At 42.0% G+C, this 14,124-nt stretch overlaps 1 protein-coding gene across 1 annotated transcript in view; it reads right to left on the bottom strand.

Moving 5' to 3' along the window:
• LOC139283424 (neural-cadherin) overlaps positions 1–14,124 on the bottom strand; it is a 263,675-nt gene that overhangs the window by 124,905 nt on the left and 124,646 nt on the right. The window contains exons 11-16 of the mRNA XM_070903433.1: positions 13,662–13,834; positions 12,008–12,175; positions 9,579–9,828; positions 4,768–4,895; positions 4,335–4,521; positions 300–443 (exon numbers count right to left, since the gene is read on the bottom strand). Of these exons, the coding sequence (XP_070759534.1) occupies positions 300–443; positions 4,335–4,521; positions 4,768–4,895; positions 9,579–9,828; positions 12,008–12,175; positions 13,662–13,834 (1,050 nt within the window). The remainder of the gene's footprint in view (positions 1–299; positions 444–4,334; positions 4,522–4,767; positions 4,896–9,578; positions 9,829–12,007; positions 12,176–13,661; positions 13,835–14,124) is intronic.

Genomic DNA, 14,124 nt, shown 5'->3' with positions numbered 1-14,124 from the left:
GTAGCCACAGACAACAGGTTCAAACGGTGTTATGGCATATACGACCAGGAAGCAGCGTCATATTAAAATGTTTGACTAAAGTGAAACAAAATTGCTTTAAAGCCCAAAATGGGGAAAGTACACATTTCAACGCTTGAGAGCTTAACTCACACTTAAGTGTGAGTAAATGCGCTCAATTATGGATTTACAGTACCAGCCCCACAATCCCTCCCACACTTTCCATTCTGTATCTGCATCACCCCATTCCAAGAAACACACACACATTCACATATCCATATTCCTTTATCCATGCCACCCACCTTCGTCCCCATCATTGGCACTGACAGTGAGTATGGCGAAGCCTACGTCAGCGTCCTCATCCACATCAACTTCATAGGACGCCTGCGCAAACGCCGGCTTGTTATCGTTCACGTCGCTGATAAAAACGCGAACATATGCCGTGTCTGAAAATAAAAACAAAGATAAGAAAGAGTGAGAGATACAGAGAGAGAGAGAGAGAGAGAGAGAGAGAGAGAGAGAGAGAGAGAGAGAGAGAGGCGATTATAAACATGGCGTTGTTCTTATTCTGTCAACAGGAACATGAACATCTGTCTATCTCTCTTTGGATAACAACAATTTAGTCACTTTTCAGCAGCATGCACACACGCACACACAGATGCAGACAGGAAAGTAGACATTTCTTCGTGCGTGCAGACAGAAACAAAAATAACATCCACTTTTTTTCTTTTTCTTCCATCCACCGTTGTATACCACTTTTCTATTAAATTTGTCACCTGTCTCCACCATTTCTGTCTTTTTTTACCATTAAATCCAGCTGTTTCTTTTTTTTTTCCCTTCAGCATCCACCCGCAGGCTAAAGCGGAGTACAAAGCACCCTGGGGGTATCAGCGTGAGGCTCGGTAGTTGAGCAAACCCAACATACTACGCTTCCCTTTGATATCGTATCAAAAACGAGCATAATTTGCAACACACGCTTCAAGATGAGATAAATTATTTAAGCCAGGGTGGAAGAGATGGTATACAGTTCATGGCACAGATAGCAAACTAATGCAGCCCTTGGAGCTATAACAAAACAGGTCGCAGATGCCGGGGCTTTTGTACGTGTTCAGAATCTGGCAAAGCGAGGTTGGGGTGGGGTGGGGGGGGGGGGGCAAAGTGGATAAGCAGATGTAGCAGCGATTCCCTCATCCTCCCTCTCATCAGTTAACGCTGTCCGCTCATCCATGTTTTCACACTTCTACAGACATGTATGTGCAAAAATCACACTCCCCAACCCCACCCCACACTCCAGGCTGTAAGTAGCAGGAGTAGCTTGTTTACTGTCTGTGAAAACAGTGTTTATCAAGGTTATTTTTGTCACTACTTAAAAACATTCTGCTGTCTCTAGTCTGCAACGTCTCTTGGTGCAAAGTTAAACACACTTCCTTCAGATATTCTTGCCTTTTCCCTTCATTCACGTTTCCAGCGGACACACGAGGGTTTGCACCTGTTTTAGCCAATGGTTTGTGCATTCAAAAACAAGTAACGGAAGTTATGCATAGTGTGAATTAACTACTAATACTGCCACATGTGATTCCACTTTAATTAGAGGGTCGAAATATACGAGGGCCTTTCAGCTCTTGAACAAGACACATGATAAAGAAGAAAGATTAACGTATGAAGAAAACAAACATAACAGACAGAGAAAAGCAAACTCCTAAGATAAGAAAACCCTCTAATAACAGGAGAGACATCTGGACGGATACCCTCTATGTCAATTTTTCACCTCAGGGGGAAAGAAATGTTCTTTAGGAATATGATATTTATTTGATATTTCGCCTAATAAAAATGAGGTGAATGCTTCAAGTAAAAGCAGCCCATTAGATTCCCAGAGTCTATAATTGGGCTCTGAAACATCTGGTGGAAAGTCAAGGTTAACACATATCGGGGGTGAAGATAGAATTCACCTCAGATTTGCCACTTATCATAGCCATCACGAGGGAGATTCTTAAGAACATGAAGCAGGTGAAGTATCCACACATTGCCAAAGAGATATCAAATGCAGGTGAGCACTCAATCAATACTTTCTCATAGTATTGAAAGTGAGTGGGTGTGGGTGCTAAAATCGGCTGGATGCGGTCTCTGGGTGAATTCCGCATGCATAAGGTTCATTACGGAAAATTCCGTCCAACCAAAGCCACATTCGACATGGTGAAATGCTTTTTCTTCATCCAGTGAAACCATGTGACTGCCATGCTGTTGTTTAAATGATCTTAATAGGAGCTTATAACCATGGTTTACTGGTTAATGAAACCTGCCTGGTTCTTCTAAACCACAGAAGACAACAGTCCCCTCAGACCTTGTTGCGAGTGGTGCTTGTATTGGAATAAAAAAGGTAACAGTACTCTGAACAAACAGCTGAGTGGCAAGGGGGGGGGCTTCTATCCAAGACAATATACCCTGGTGTTGCCAGTGTACTTATCACGTGAAGTCGATCTCTGTATAAAGATACATAACCGAAAATGCAATTACATGCACTCATGACTGTGTGTTCTGATGTGTGCGTCCGTGTTTAGTATCTGTTAATTTGCCTGTCACCCATCCTTCTTCATGCCACCTCATTCAATATTAACAGACCAGAAGAACAGCTCTACTGCAGTCTCCCAGTCTCTGCTCTGCTTAACTTTTAACTTCTGTTTACGTTGCCACAAACGTCACACTGAGACAAACCTAGAGAGAGGGTCTGTTAATAATCTATGACCATATTTATTCAAAATATATCTTGCTCTGTCTTGCCGCTTCTTCAAAAACCTCTCTTCATCCACCCATCTGTCTCAACATCTGTTCATTTCTCCGTGTCTCCCCATTCTACCGTTGGAGCATGTATGCATTTCATCTGGCAGCAAATGAGAGGGAAATGGGTGGATGGAGGAAGAGAGGGCGCAAGAGAGAGACAGACTGAAAGAGAAAGATGGCCTTTGGTCCTTCAGCGGGGAGAGATGAGCAGATGTGGGGAAAGAGACAGAAAGAGGAAAACAGAGATTACTGCTGCCTTCAATGAAGATTTGGAGCCTTGAACGAAGTCTACCGAGCAGCTGTCCACAGCTCCCCTTTTGTGCTTGTGTTCTTTTTCAGTCGGTATAACAGCAGCCACCATCACTATAGATTGAATACCAATCAATCTGTTTGCATTTTTACATGAGAGCTAAAGATTTCTACTTCAGGCCATATTGTTTACATACATTTTGGCTAGTGTAGTGTATTTTGCTCCTATGTTGCATTGGCAGCAACTGCGCTCAATGCAATTGCTACAACTGCTAAATAAAAATGTCCTAACTGAAGCGACTGCGCCATTACTTTAAATACACTTTACTTTACATGCATTATATAACCGAAAGGTATGTGGACTGCCCTTCCAATTAGTGGGTTCAGCTGCCTCACCAAGAGCACTGTCAAGGGATATTGCATTTCCAATAAGTCTGTTGGACTGACTCAGACTGACTGACATAGTTCCAAACTGCCTCCAGAAGCAACATTAGCACAAAAAATGGTTTGCGGGGAGCTTCATCACTTGGATTTCCGTGGCCGAGCAGTGGCACACAAGCCTACGATCACCGTGCACGATGCCAAGCCTTGGTTGGACAGTTGTAAGTCCCCCCCTGCGATTGGACTCTGGAGCACTGGAAATGTCTAGTGTGGAATGATGAATCATGCTTTTCTATTTGGTCGTCTGACAAACTGGGTTTGGCATAATTGTGTGAGGAGAATTCTACCTGCCTGATGGCACAGTGCAAACTGTTTTGGTGTTTTTCATGATTTGGGCTATGCCCCTTAGTTCCAATTAAAGGAAATCTTAGGGCAGCATGCAATGATATTTTAGACAATAGTATGCTTCCAACTTTGCAACAATAGTTACTTTCCTGACATAACAATGACACCGTGCATGTAACCAGGTCGAAGAAATGGTTTTCCCAGTTTGGTGCGGAAGAACCCCGACCTGAACCCCATCCAACACCTTTGGGATGAACCGGAATGCCGACCACGAGCCAGGCCTCATCACCTAACATCAGAGGCTGACCTCACTGATGCCCCTGTGGCTGAATGGCCGCAAATCCATGAAGACAGGTTCCAAAATCAGGTGGAAAGTTTTCTGAGAAGACCTCTTTGTACTGCAGCTAATCTTTATCACTGACTGCTATAACACAGAAGCAGTTCAGCCTACAGATTTTACAATTGCTGTTCTTAACACTCAGGCACAAGACATAACAATACCAAACAAACAGTAGGAAGACCACAGCGATTAGAACTTAACCATCGATTCAGTCTCCGTTCAGTGCAGTGCTAGTCTTACTTACCAGAGTTGGCCTGTCCATGTTTGCCGGGCCGCGCTGACTCCCAGCCATCCACGGACTGAACCTCCAACAGGTAGGAGCTTTTGGTCTCGCGGTCAAACACGGTCTGTGTGTAAATGAATCCCACCTCTGGGTCAATACGGAAATACTGGTGGTCCCCGCTGCGATCTTCCAGCAGGGAGTAGGAGATCTGTGTGGTGAAGGGGGATGGGGAAGACACAATTATACAGAGGTTCAGGCTGTAAAACACAGTTAATTATTGTTTTTTTACACAGCAAGGAAGAACACATTTTGAATAATTAAAAACAGAGGGAGACTGAAAATAATAGAGTGCATGTATTGAGTTCTAAACATTTGTTTCCATGGACCATGCTGAGAGCGCAACATTACCACTTTTACCACAGTTTGTGTGTGGATGTGTGAGTCTGTTTTTTACCTTGCCATTGAGACCCAAGTCGAGGTCATTGGCTGAAACCTGGAAAACCAAAGTTCCTGATTCTGCCCCTTCGGTGACCGAGGCCTCGTAGATGGAGGAAGTGAAAAATGGGACGTTGTCATTTACATCTAGAGGAGGATAGGAAGAGAGAGTTTGCTGAGGATATACCGAAAAGCTATTTTGGCATTGTATGTCTGGTGGATTTGAAAGAAACATCATAGATGATTGATGGGCTCTTTAAAAGGTCCAAATTGCCTGCAGCACTAGGTGGTGACATCCATCTAGCCCTTTTTTCATACCTACTTACTACAAACAAGATGGTTTTGGTAGCAGAATTATCAATTAAATCATAAATTACTTTACTTTATAAGTAATATGCCAAGTAGTAGCTTTTCATAGATTATATAGATCCATATAAAGCTCCCAAGAATCACTTCAGCACAATCTTGGATACTCAAAGGATATGTGTTTTTTCTAGTCTGCTGCACTCTTCTCACTATGGTGACGAAGTTTAGCCACATTTTCCAGGTCATGCACATACTTCAAGGGATCCATTAGCATCTTTTGCTGACGACTACTGCCTTTTGGAATACAACACTCATTTGCCCATGAATGTCTCTACCTCAACAGGAATGAAGAAACAGTTATATATAGCAGCGAACATGGAAACATCTGTAAATCAGACACTAGTTTCTGGCCACCACAACCCTTGTCTGAAGAGCACTGACAATTTTTGACATTTGTAATGTTACAAGTCAGCTGTAATATACCAGTCGTCGGTATTGTTATTCATCAACGCCCTAAACCCAATAATTTCTTTTTCCTGATTTTATTTCAACTTTTGTGCCCAACTACGACACAATTACATTGTTAGGAGACTTTGATATCCATGTAGACCAAAGTTTTTATTTTCTAAACTTATACATATACAGTACGTATCATCACATACACATGGGACAAGGTCTTGACACCCTTCTAAACCAATACCATAATTAAAAAGAGTGTAGGACAGCACAGCCAATGTGGGAGAAATCACATCTACAATGCAAGTTCACTTTCAGCTTATCAAGAAAAAGAGGCTCAAAGTTTTTAAATGTTGGTTAATTCAGAATGTATTTTTGAATCCAATGGCAGGCCAGCTAATCCTGACCTTTCCAATGATTTGAATGTCAGATGTTCTTAAACTACTTACAAAATCACATCTAAGGCCTTTATTCAGCTTGCTAATTCTTGTTTACCTGTCCCTGACCCATCATCAATTCGGTTAAATGAGTTTGCCCCCATTTATTTAAATGAATTACTTGACATTGTACCTCATCTGTCCTCATCTAATCTGGATGTTCCACCGCCCAAAATGCTTTTTTTTTTTTTTTTAAAAAGGAGGTTTTAGGAGTTACCGCCTACTGTGTTCTGATCTTTGTTAATGAGTCTGTCTGTTCTAGTTTGGTCCCTGACTATCTCCTGCTTTCTGCTACGAAGAAATGCTAGAATAATATAATTTCCACCCCGGGGATCAATAAAGTATTTCTGATTCTAATTCTGAATAATGGAAATAAAATTCACAGAGTTCTAGATTATTTCACTTCTTTTTTCACATGTCTAAATTCATTTGGACCAGAATGCAGCAGCATGGTTTCTGGTTAACACCGAACCCATAGAGCATATTTATCCAGCCCTGGCTGCACTGGATTGACTTCCGTTGCATTTTCAAATTCAATTTAAGATCCTGCTAATTACATTTGAAGCCCTTCATGGTTTGGATCCCTCGAACATTTCTGACCTTTTAATCCCATAATCTGTAAACTTTTCAGATGTGCCGACAGCACAAAGTTCAGCGGTTTGGCTCAAAACAAAGGAGTTCGTGCTTCTACTGTTCTAGCCACTATACAATGGAACAGCCGTCATCTCAGTATTAGGTTTCTAAATGCATTTTATATTGAATTCTATTCTATTGAATTTAAATTATCCACATCTTTAATTGTTACTTGTATGCGGACCAACAAAGCACTTTGTAACTCTTGTTTGGAGAAGTCCTACATAAATAAAGGTTACTTACTACTTCTACCACTGCTACTTACTCAGATTTCTGAAAGATACTGGGGCACCCTGGTAGCTCCAAGAAAAAGAAATTCTGGGAGAACCTAAACTAACCTCATCTAAACTCAACTTAAACAATGCAATAAGTTAACTTTTACCAGAATGCAATGAAGCATCATCCAGATTCCTAGTCTCATTCCTAGTCATTTCTTAGTAATGTGAAAGCCATATTTCTCCTGTTTACCTCGTAGTCATTTGTCTTGCCTTTGGGATAATTGCAAATTCCTGCAATTCATTCCAGAATATTATAAACCGCTGAGCAGTGTTTGATAAGCCCTCAAACTCTTTCATCTGTTACTCAAAACTGTCTCACTGGTATCTGAAGCATCAAACCCCCACCAACGCAGCCCTTTGAATTGTTTTAATGCCAATATAATTCCTTTTTTAAATCAATATATTTATTTTTTTGGATAACTTTGGCAATAAATATCAAAGCTCTTAATCGATGGTTCATCTTTGGCCTTTAGAGAAGCTTCAGTCCTCCCTATGAAGTTGCCATGTAACATCCTGGACTGGTTGTTATTTTGGGCCTTCATCAAAATGTAAGCCTTCAGCTATTGAAATAAAGGTGGAGATATGTATCCCATTCATATAATGCTAAGATCTAGCTATTGGAGTGGACATGATAAGAGTGAACCTTAGTTTCTAAAATGTGCCTTGTTTAGCTGTGTGTTTGTGGGAGATATAATCTGGGAAAGAGGAACATTGTAAGGGATCAGCATTCGTACCTTGCCAGCCTATTGATTCATGTTGTCCTCACATTTACTGTAGCTCTGACAACTGATGTATTAATGTCATTTTTTGCTGTTGTGGTTATTTTTCCAAGCCCAACATGATGCATTAGGCCAATCAATAAGGGACACAAAATGTGCCTTTTCTCACATCCGCTATCTTAACAAGCAGAGAGAGGAGCGAGATAAAGCGGATAGCACCAAGAACCAGCGAGAGAGAGCTTGAACTCAAAAGTTTGCCTGAATAGCAAAAGCCAAATTTTTAACACAGTTGATTGAAAGCCAAAACCATTACAGAAATGACTTGAATACAGCAACACATTAAATCTAATGCTGCTCCATGTGCCTTTTTTCCCCCTTCCCTTTCTTCTGAGCAAATGTCTTAATCTATGAATTAAAAATGGGGCCTTAAATCCATTACAGACCTCCCTCCCTCAGCCGCGCTGCCTCTGGAGGAGTCAAAGAGCTTTCTTATTAAGACAGATAAGGGGGGGGGGGAGTTAGGAGAGGGACAGAGAGGCAAGAGAAGGGACAGGGTCAGTGTGAATTAATTAGTTCTCACTGGATTAAGACCAATTTGATGGAATGGGGTATGCGTGCATGTGTGTGTGCCTGCATGTTGCAAGGGGACCAAATGCAGGGAAGTCTGGGGCATGTGGGGTAGGCAGTGTTATTTTGAGGAGCAAGGTCAGGAGCTAACACCACCATATTTAGCAGAGATGATGGCGACTAGTCTAGTTACCTGGGGCTGAGCATTAACTGAAAGACTGGCACCAGACTAAAGAAATGTAATGTAATAGAATATCAGAAAATAATGATAGCTATTAGACAAAGATGAGGGATAACAAAGAGTTTACGAGAGGGACTAAAGTCGGAGTCGCTGGTGACACCTGGTGTCCCTTGGACGAGGCGGGGCAGTGGGATTGAGCATTAATGTTGCTCTCTTGGACTCATGTGAATCAAAAAACATTGATAAATAAATCATTGATGTGATAAATTGATTATTTGCGTGTCAGTAACATATCCTGGGATTGCATTTTCATAATATATGAGCTTCTAGATCTTAACTGAAAGCATTCAGTCTTTGAAGAAGCATGGCGCCTGATGCTACTCTTGAACATGTTTTTTTTTGTTATTTCTGTTCTACATTTATTGACGACATATATTCATTTGCACTAATTTGTTTTGGACTACGGATGAAAAGGAGCTCATTGGCTAACTCCGGCCCATTTACATTCATGTGTAAGCTGATGTGTTGATTCATGCGCATTGTCCCTGGTATTACTTTAGAAGTCAGCCATCAAAAAACGAATCATCAATCACCCAATCTGTCCTCCGTTCCTGCAACCTTAAATAGTCATACTGCTAATACACAAGCCTTTTTCGTCAGCACTTTACATTTACGAGAGGAAATCAACCCTCTTAATTACAGTATTCTTTTGCTTCAAAATGTCCCTTTAATCTGAGAATTTGTTTAATGTTACATTTATTAAATGAATAACTGTGCTCATCAAGCAATAATACTATGTTTAGTGTTATCGTGGAATAACGGTAAGTGTAATAGCATGCGTGTAAACATGACTCAAAACTATTACACAGAAACACAATGGCGTTATGAGACTATGTAAAGTATAGTGGAGGAATGAAAATAGTCTTAAAAGAAAGCATTTGGGGAACGGTAGTCTCGCACAGCCAGACCTGTCTCCACACTGGGCTGGCTCAAACCACTACCATTCTGGGATAGGGGGGGAAAACAACTCTGGCTTGTTTGTATTTCTCACAATCGTCTTGGGCGCCGCTAAGCCCGGGATGCAACGGCGGTGCCCTTGCAAAACGGTAACACGCAGATAGCGGAAGGGGAGGAGAATTCGGACTGAAATAGTCGGCCAATGGCAGACTTATCCCAACAGCCTACATCCGGTGAGGGGATCGGTAAAACAAATTCAAATAAAACAAAAAAAAAACGATTTAAAAAAGTCTCACCTGTGACATTGACATAGACCGTGGTGAAGGCCGCCAATGGTACAGCAGCGACATTCTGAGCTCGAACCCGCAGCATGAAGTTCCTGGTGGTCTCATAGTCCAGGGGCTCTGCCACCAGGATGGAGGCTGAACCATCCTCTCGGTTGGGGGTCAAGTAGAAGCGAACTGGCATGTTGGTCTCTGGCACCATGCCGTCCTCCAAGTTGTACGTTACCCTGGGATCCCCAAGAGGGGAGGTGGCTTTGATGGTCTGTTTGGATCAAAGAAGGTAACATTTCAGTATAATGAGATCCCTCACTCATTTTAGCCTGCATGCCACTGTGGGACTTTTAGTAATGATCTACAGCCAGTACTGGTCCCTGTGAAAACCCATGGTAAACACCACTCAGTTGATTGCCAGTTGTTGTAGATGACATGATATATCATATGTGATGATATGATATATAAATAACACTACAAATGACAGCTACACTGACGTCCTGGGAGTTGTTCTATTAGTCATCTTACCCTATAACTTAAAAAAAAAAATGTTTTGATCCAAAATAACATGTGTATATTTCTATTTTCTATTTCTTATTTTTTTTTTTATATTTTGTACATATTTTTATTTCTAAATATATGCTACTTTCTACTCTTGAATGGGAGCACCGGTACTGTATAATTTCCCCCCGGGGATCAATAAAGTATTTCTGATTCTGATAATCTTTGTGTCAGCAGCTCCTGTGTCCACGTCACACACTTTGTCATGTAAACACGGGCAATTACTTGTATATGCAGTCGTTTTTCGCCGTTTTGGAATAAATGTAGTCACCCGTGATCACCTTCTGGTGTAAGGGAGAGATTACCAACAGAGCAAAAATCCTACAAACTGAAAGCATGTTTCCAATTATCAATTTTGAGAGCTGGAAAGAAAAAAAAAATCCTTAACGGCAGCAATGATCCAGGAACATGACAGGAACGGAAATGAGGACAGCTGCTGCTGAGCTTCAGTGGAAATGTGCATTCTAAATAGTGAAAAATTATTGGCCTAAATGGAGGGGGGGGGGGGGGGGGGGTTGAATAATAATGAACATTAAAATATTAACGCAGTATAGTCTCAAAGTGATAGACAACAACCTGCTGAAGTCGTGTGGGATCAAAGGGAACGCACTCCTCATTGTGCATTCTCCCTAAACTAATTAAGGAGAGGCTACTCAAAGCTGGTGCCATACACACTCCAATTAAAATCAAAAATGCCATCGCGGACGTGATGCGGTTTGCCCAGGGGTGACCTAGCTGTATCCATTCAACCTGCAAAGCATAGCAGCTACAATAATGAGACACCCTATCAGGCATACGGAATTGGCAAACATGCCTGACCACTGTATGTGCTGATTTAAGCCATAACAACTTCACATTTCCAAGGTAGACCTATTACAGCCCACTGAGAGTCATTGCCTCTTTGCATAACAGTGAAATCAACGCTGAACTGCCATCTCGATTAATACCCTGTACTGCAGGGACCACGCTCTGGCTCTATGAGCATCTCTCGCGAAGATATTCACATGTTCACGCGAGCATTCTCATGTAAACTACTCTCCTCTGCCTTTTCATTTCCATCTTTTGGTTAAAAGCATTCATCAGCAAATTTAATGGAGGGCAAGGATCAGTCTTGGTGGGTTGCATATAGATATGTGTGATAAGTGGTGTATAGCCATGTATGTGCAATGTCAAATCTGAAGTACAGGACATTTGATATGGTTAGTTTTGAATGTTCATGATTATGTCCATGATAGTGCACGTAATGTCCCATTATTACACATTAGTGCACATATCCAGCGAGAAAGAGAGAGAGATTAAAAGGAACAGAAGAGAGCTGAAAGGGAGGGCGGAGCCTGCCTCTGCTGTCCATCACTCTGCATGAGGTAGATGGGTGGTAGAGTTTGAATGCCGCAGGAAGAGAGGATTTCCTTGCTTACACTTGCGCGTACAGCGCACGGAAGCAGTTTTCTGTGGGAGTGCTGGCTACAGTGTGTGCGCTTCAGTAGCGCCGGATTTGTGAATGCGTGCCTGTGTGTTGACCCGTGTCTGTATGCGTTTGCTTGCTTGTTTCTTGGCCTATTCATATGTCAGTGTGAATTTGCACATGTGCATATGCATGCGCGGCATAATGCATGAGTATGAATGCCTGCTGTTTTCCTTTGCCTTTGACTGATTCGTTTCTCTCCTGCACATTTATTGAATTTGGAACAACTTGCTGCGCTGTAACTGCACCGTAACTGTGTGCACCGTGTGTCTTGTCTTTGCATTTAATTTTATTCAGGTTTAATTCAATTACATTTTTATTGTGGTTTACACAATACTGGTCTTATGTGTTAGAAGTACACCCATGTGTGTTGGTGCATCTGCCGCCTATGTAAGCCAACTGCCACACCCCCACCCCGATGTACCACGATGGGTGTGTCTCGGACAGTGTTCTCCGGTAAGACCACGCTGTAGCTGTCTTTCTCCCACTGTGGAGGCTGGTTCTTCACGTTGGTGATGGTGACGGTCAGCTCCACTGAACTGCTCCTGTTCCCCCCGTCTGTAGCCACAATTTCCCTGGTGATGTAGGTCCTCTGTGGCATGACGTACCACACAGATGAAGAGCGGAGAAAAGAAGAGGAGAGGGGATCACTTGATGGCATGCTCTCACGTTGCACGTTAGTGTGACACAGTGATAATTATAGCTTCCTTAAGATTTCAGGAAGCAATCCGTTTCCCGCACTTCTGTGCAGGGTGACACCGACTGTAGGCTGCATTTGGTTAAAAACAAACATACTCAAAGATAACTGCATTGTTTAAAAGACATAGCCCACTGTGGAGCAGCAGAGTTTTGTAACCCTTACAAGAGTAATTAACTTTAACATCTGCAATCAGGGGAAATGATCTGTTTAAACGAAACTAAAGAAAATATCGTAACCAAGAGCCTGTGCTCCCAGGGAGGGTTAGCTGGAACAAAAACAAACTGTGATGACAAAAGATTACTTTTTTCATTTTTGTTCATGGCCTTTCATGCACCATGCGATGAAAGATATTTACACATTCTGCTCTTTCAAAGGTGTTTCAAATTCACAAGTGCAAGAAATTGCTTTTCATAGAGACAGTTTTTTTTTCCATATGACTTGCTCTATGAAAAGTCATTTTCAAGTTTTTGTTTTTGGTAGTTATGCAGTTCTAAAATGCCATCTTTGCCCTGAGCAATTAAGACAACTGAGCAAGACATTGGCAAAGGCTGAAATAAACGTGTAGGCAACTCCTGGTTGTGTATTATGCTTTAAGCAGTCGTACTCGTTAGTGGAAAAGTTTTGTATCTTCAAACATGGATATGTTCAAGTGAGCCATTCTCCGGCATGGTGCCAGGTGTAAGATGCAAGGTGCCGAGGATGCACACATTCATTCCTCTTGGCACTGGGAGATGGTGAGTTGATGCTCTCTGGGCTTTTATAATTGTGGCACCCATCTGAGGCGCAGACTTATTTTGCACACACTACGTTGCAGTTTCCTTTATTCATGCTCATGTTCCGGCAAGATTGTTTTTCTTACTGGTGGTGAAGCAAGAGGTTAGAGGCGGTGAAGTGAGGAAAATATCAGCAATGTTATTTCTCCTGATGCCAAAGAAAAGGCTCCAGTGAAGACATTATCACACATTCAGGCTGCCTGGCTGCTGCTGGCCACTGGACTTCTGCCCCTCACTGTCAGCAATAAAGTGCTTGAATGCAAATATGCTTGCTTTTTCTGCACTGGAAGAAGTAGAATGTTGTTTTAGTTGTTATCTGAAGTTCGTTGCTAGCATCTCATGGGTTCTTGAGTGCAATTATGAAATTAAATAATTTCCTTGGAGTGCCTTTGTGCCATTGGAGTGGCCCCATAAGCCCTATCATCTCTGTATCAAGTATGAAGGATCACACATTTGCAGTTGCGATACATATCTGCTATACTGGAAACACAGCGGAAAACTCCTATAAACATAGCAAACTGTATGACGTGAGCTTTTTAAAGTAGCAAGCTCAAACAGTTCCAAAAGTGGTTTTAGTTATCTATTTGTATACAGTATGTGTGTACCTGAGAAATGGGCTGGTTCACATACACCCAGCCTGTCAGGGGGTTGACCCTGAGGTACTCCGGCTGTTCGCTGGACATCGAGTATGTGATGGCTGCATTGGTGCCAAAGTCATCGTCATGAGCTGCCACCCGCAAGAAACTTGTCCCGATCATTGTATCCTCACGGAGGAAGTCTATGGGAGAAGAAGAAGAAGAAGAAGAAGATGAAGAAGATGAAGAAGATGAAGAAGTAGAAGAGTGCTTTATGCCCCAGTGGTTCTGTGAGGCCCTAACTTGCAGTCTTTCATACTGTATTTGTCATTGTCAGTAGAGTGGGAGAGTGAGCTCAATGCGTTGCACCTTAAGAAAACATCACGACTTTGACAACACACGAGTCACATTTAGAAAAAAAAAACAAATGAAACACAAGCTAATTAAGAAACACATTCACCAATTTGCGACACATTCAAGTTCAACTTCAAGT

Source organism: Enoplosus armatus, chromosome 1 (assembly GCF_043641665.1).
Source record: "Enoplosus armatus isolate fEnoArm2 chromosome 1, fEnoArm2.hap1, whole genome shotgun sequence".
In the NCBI taxonomy this organism is placed as follows: domain Eukaryota; kingdom Metazoa; phylum Chordata; class Actinopteri; order Centrarchiformes; family Enoplosidae; genus Enoplosus; species Enoplosus armatus.
Note: the sequence above shows the minus strand (reverse complement) of the source record. Positions and strands in the feature narration are given on the sequence as shown.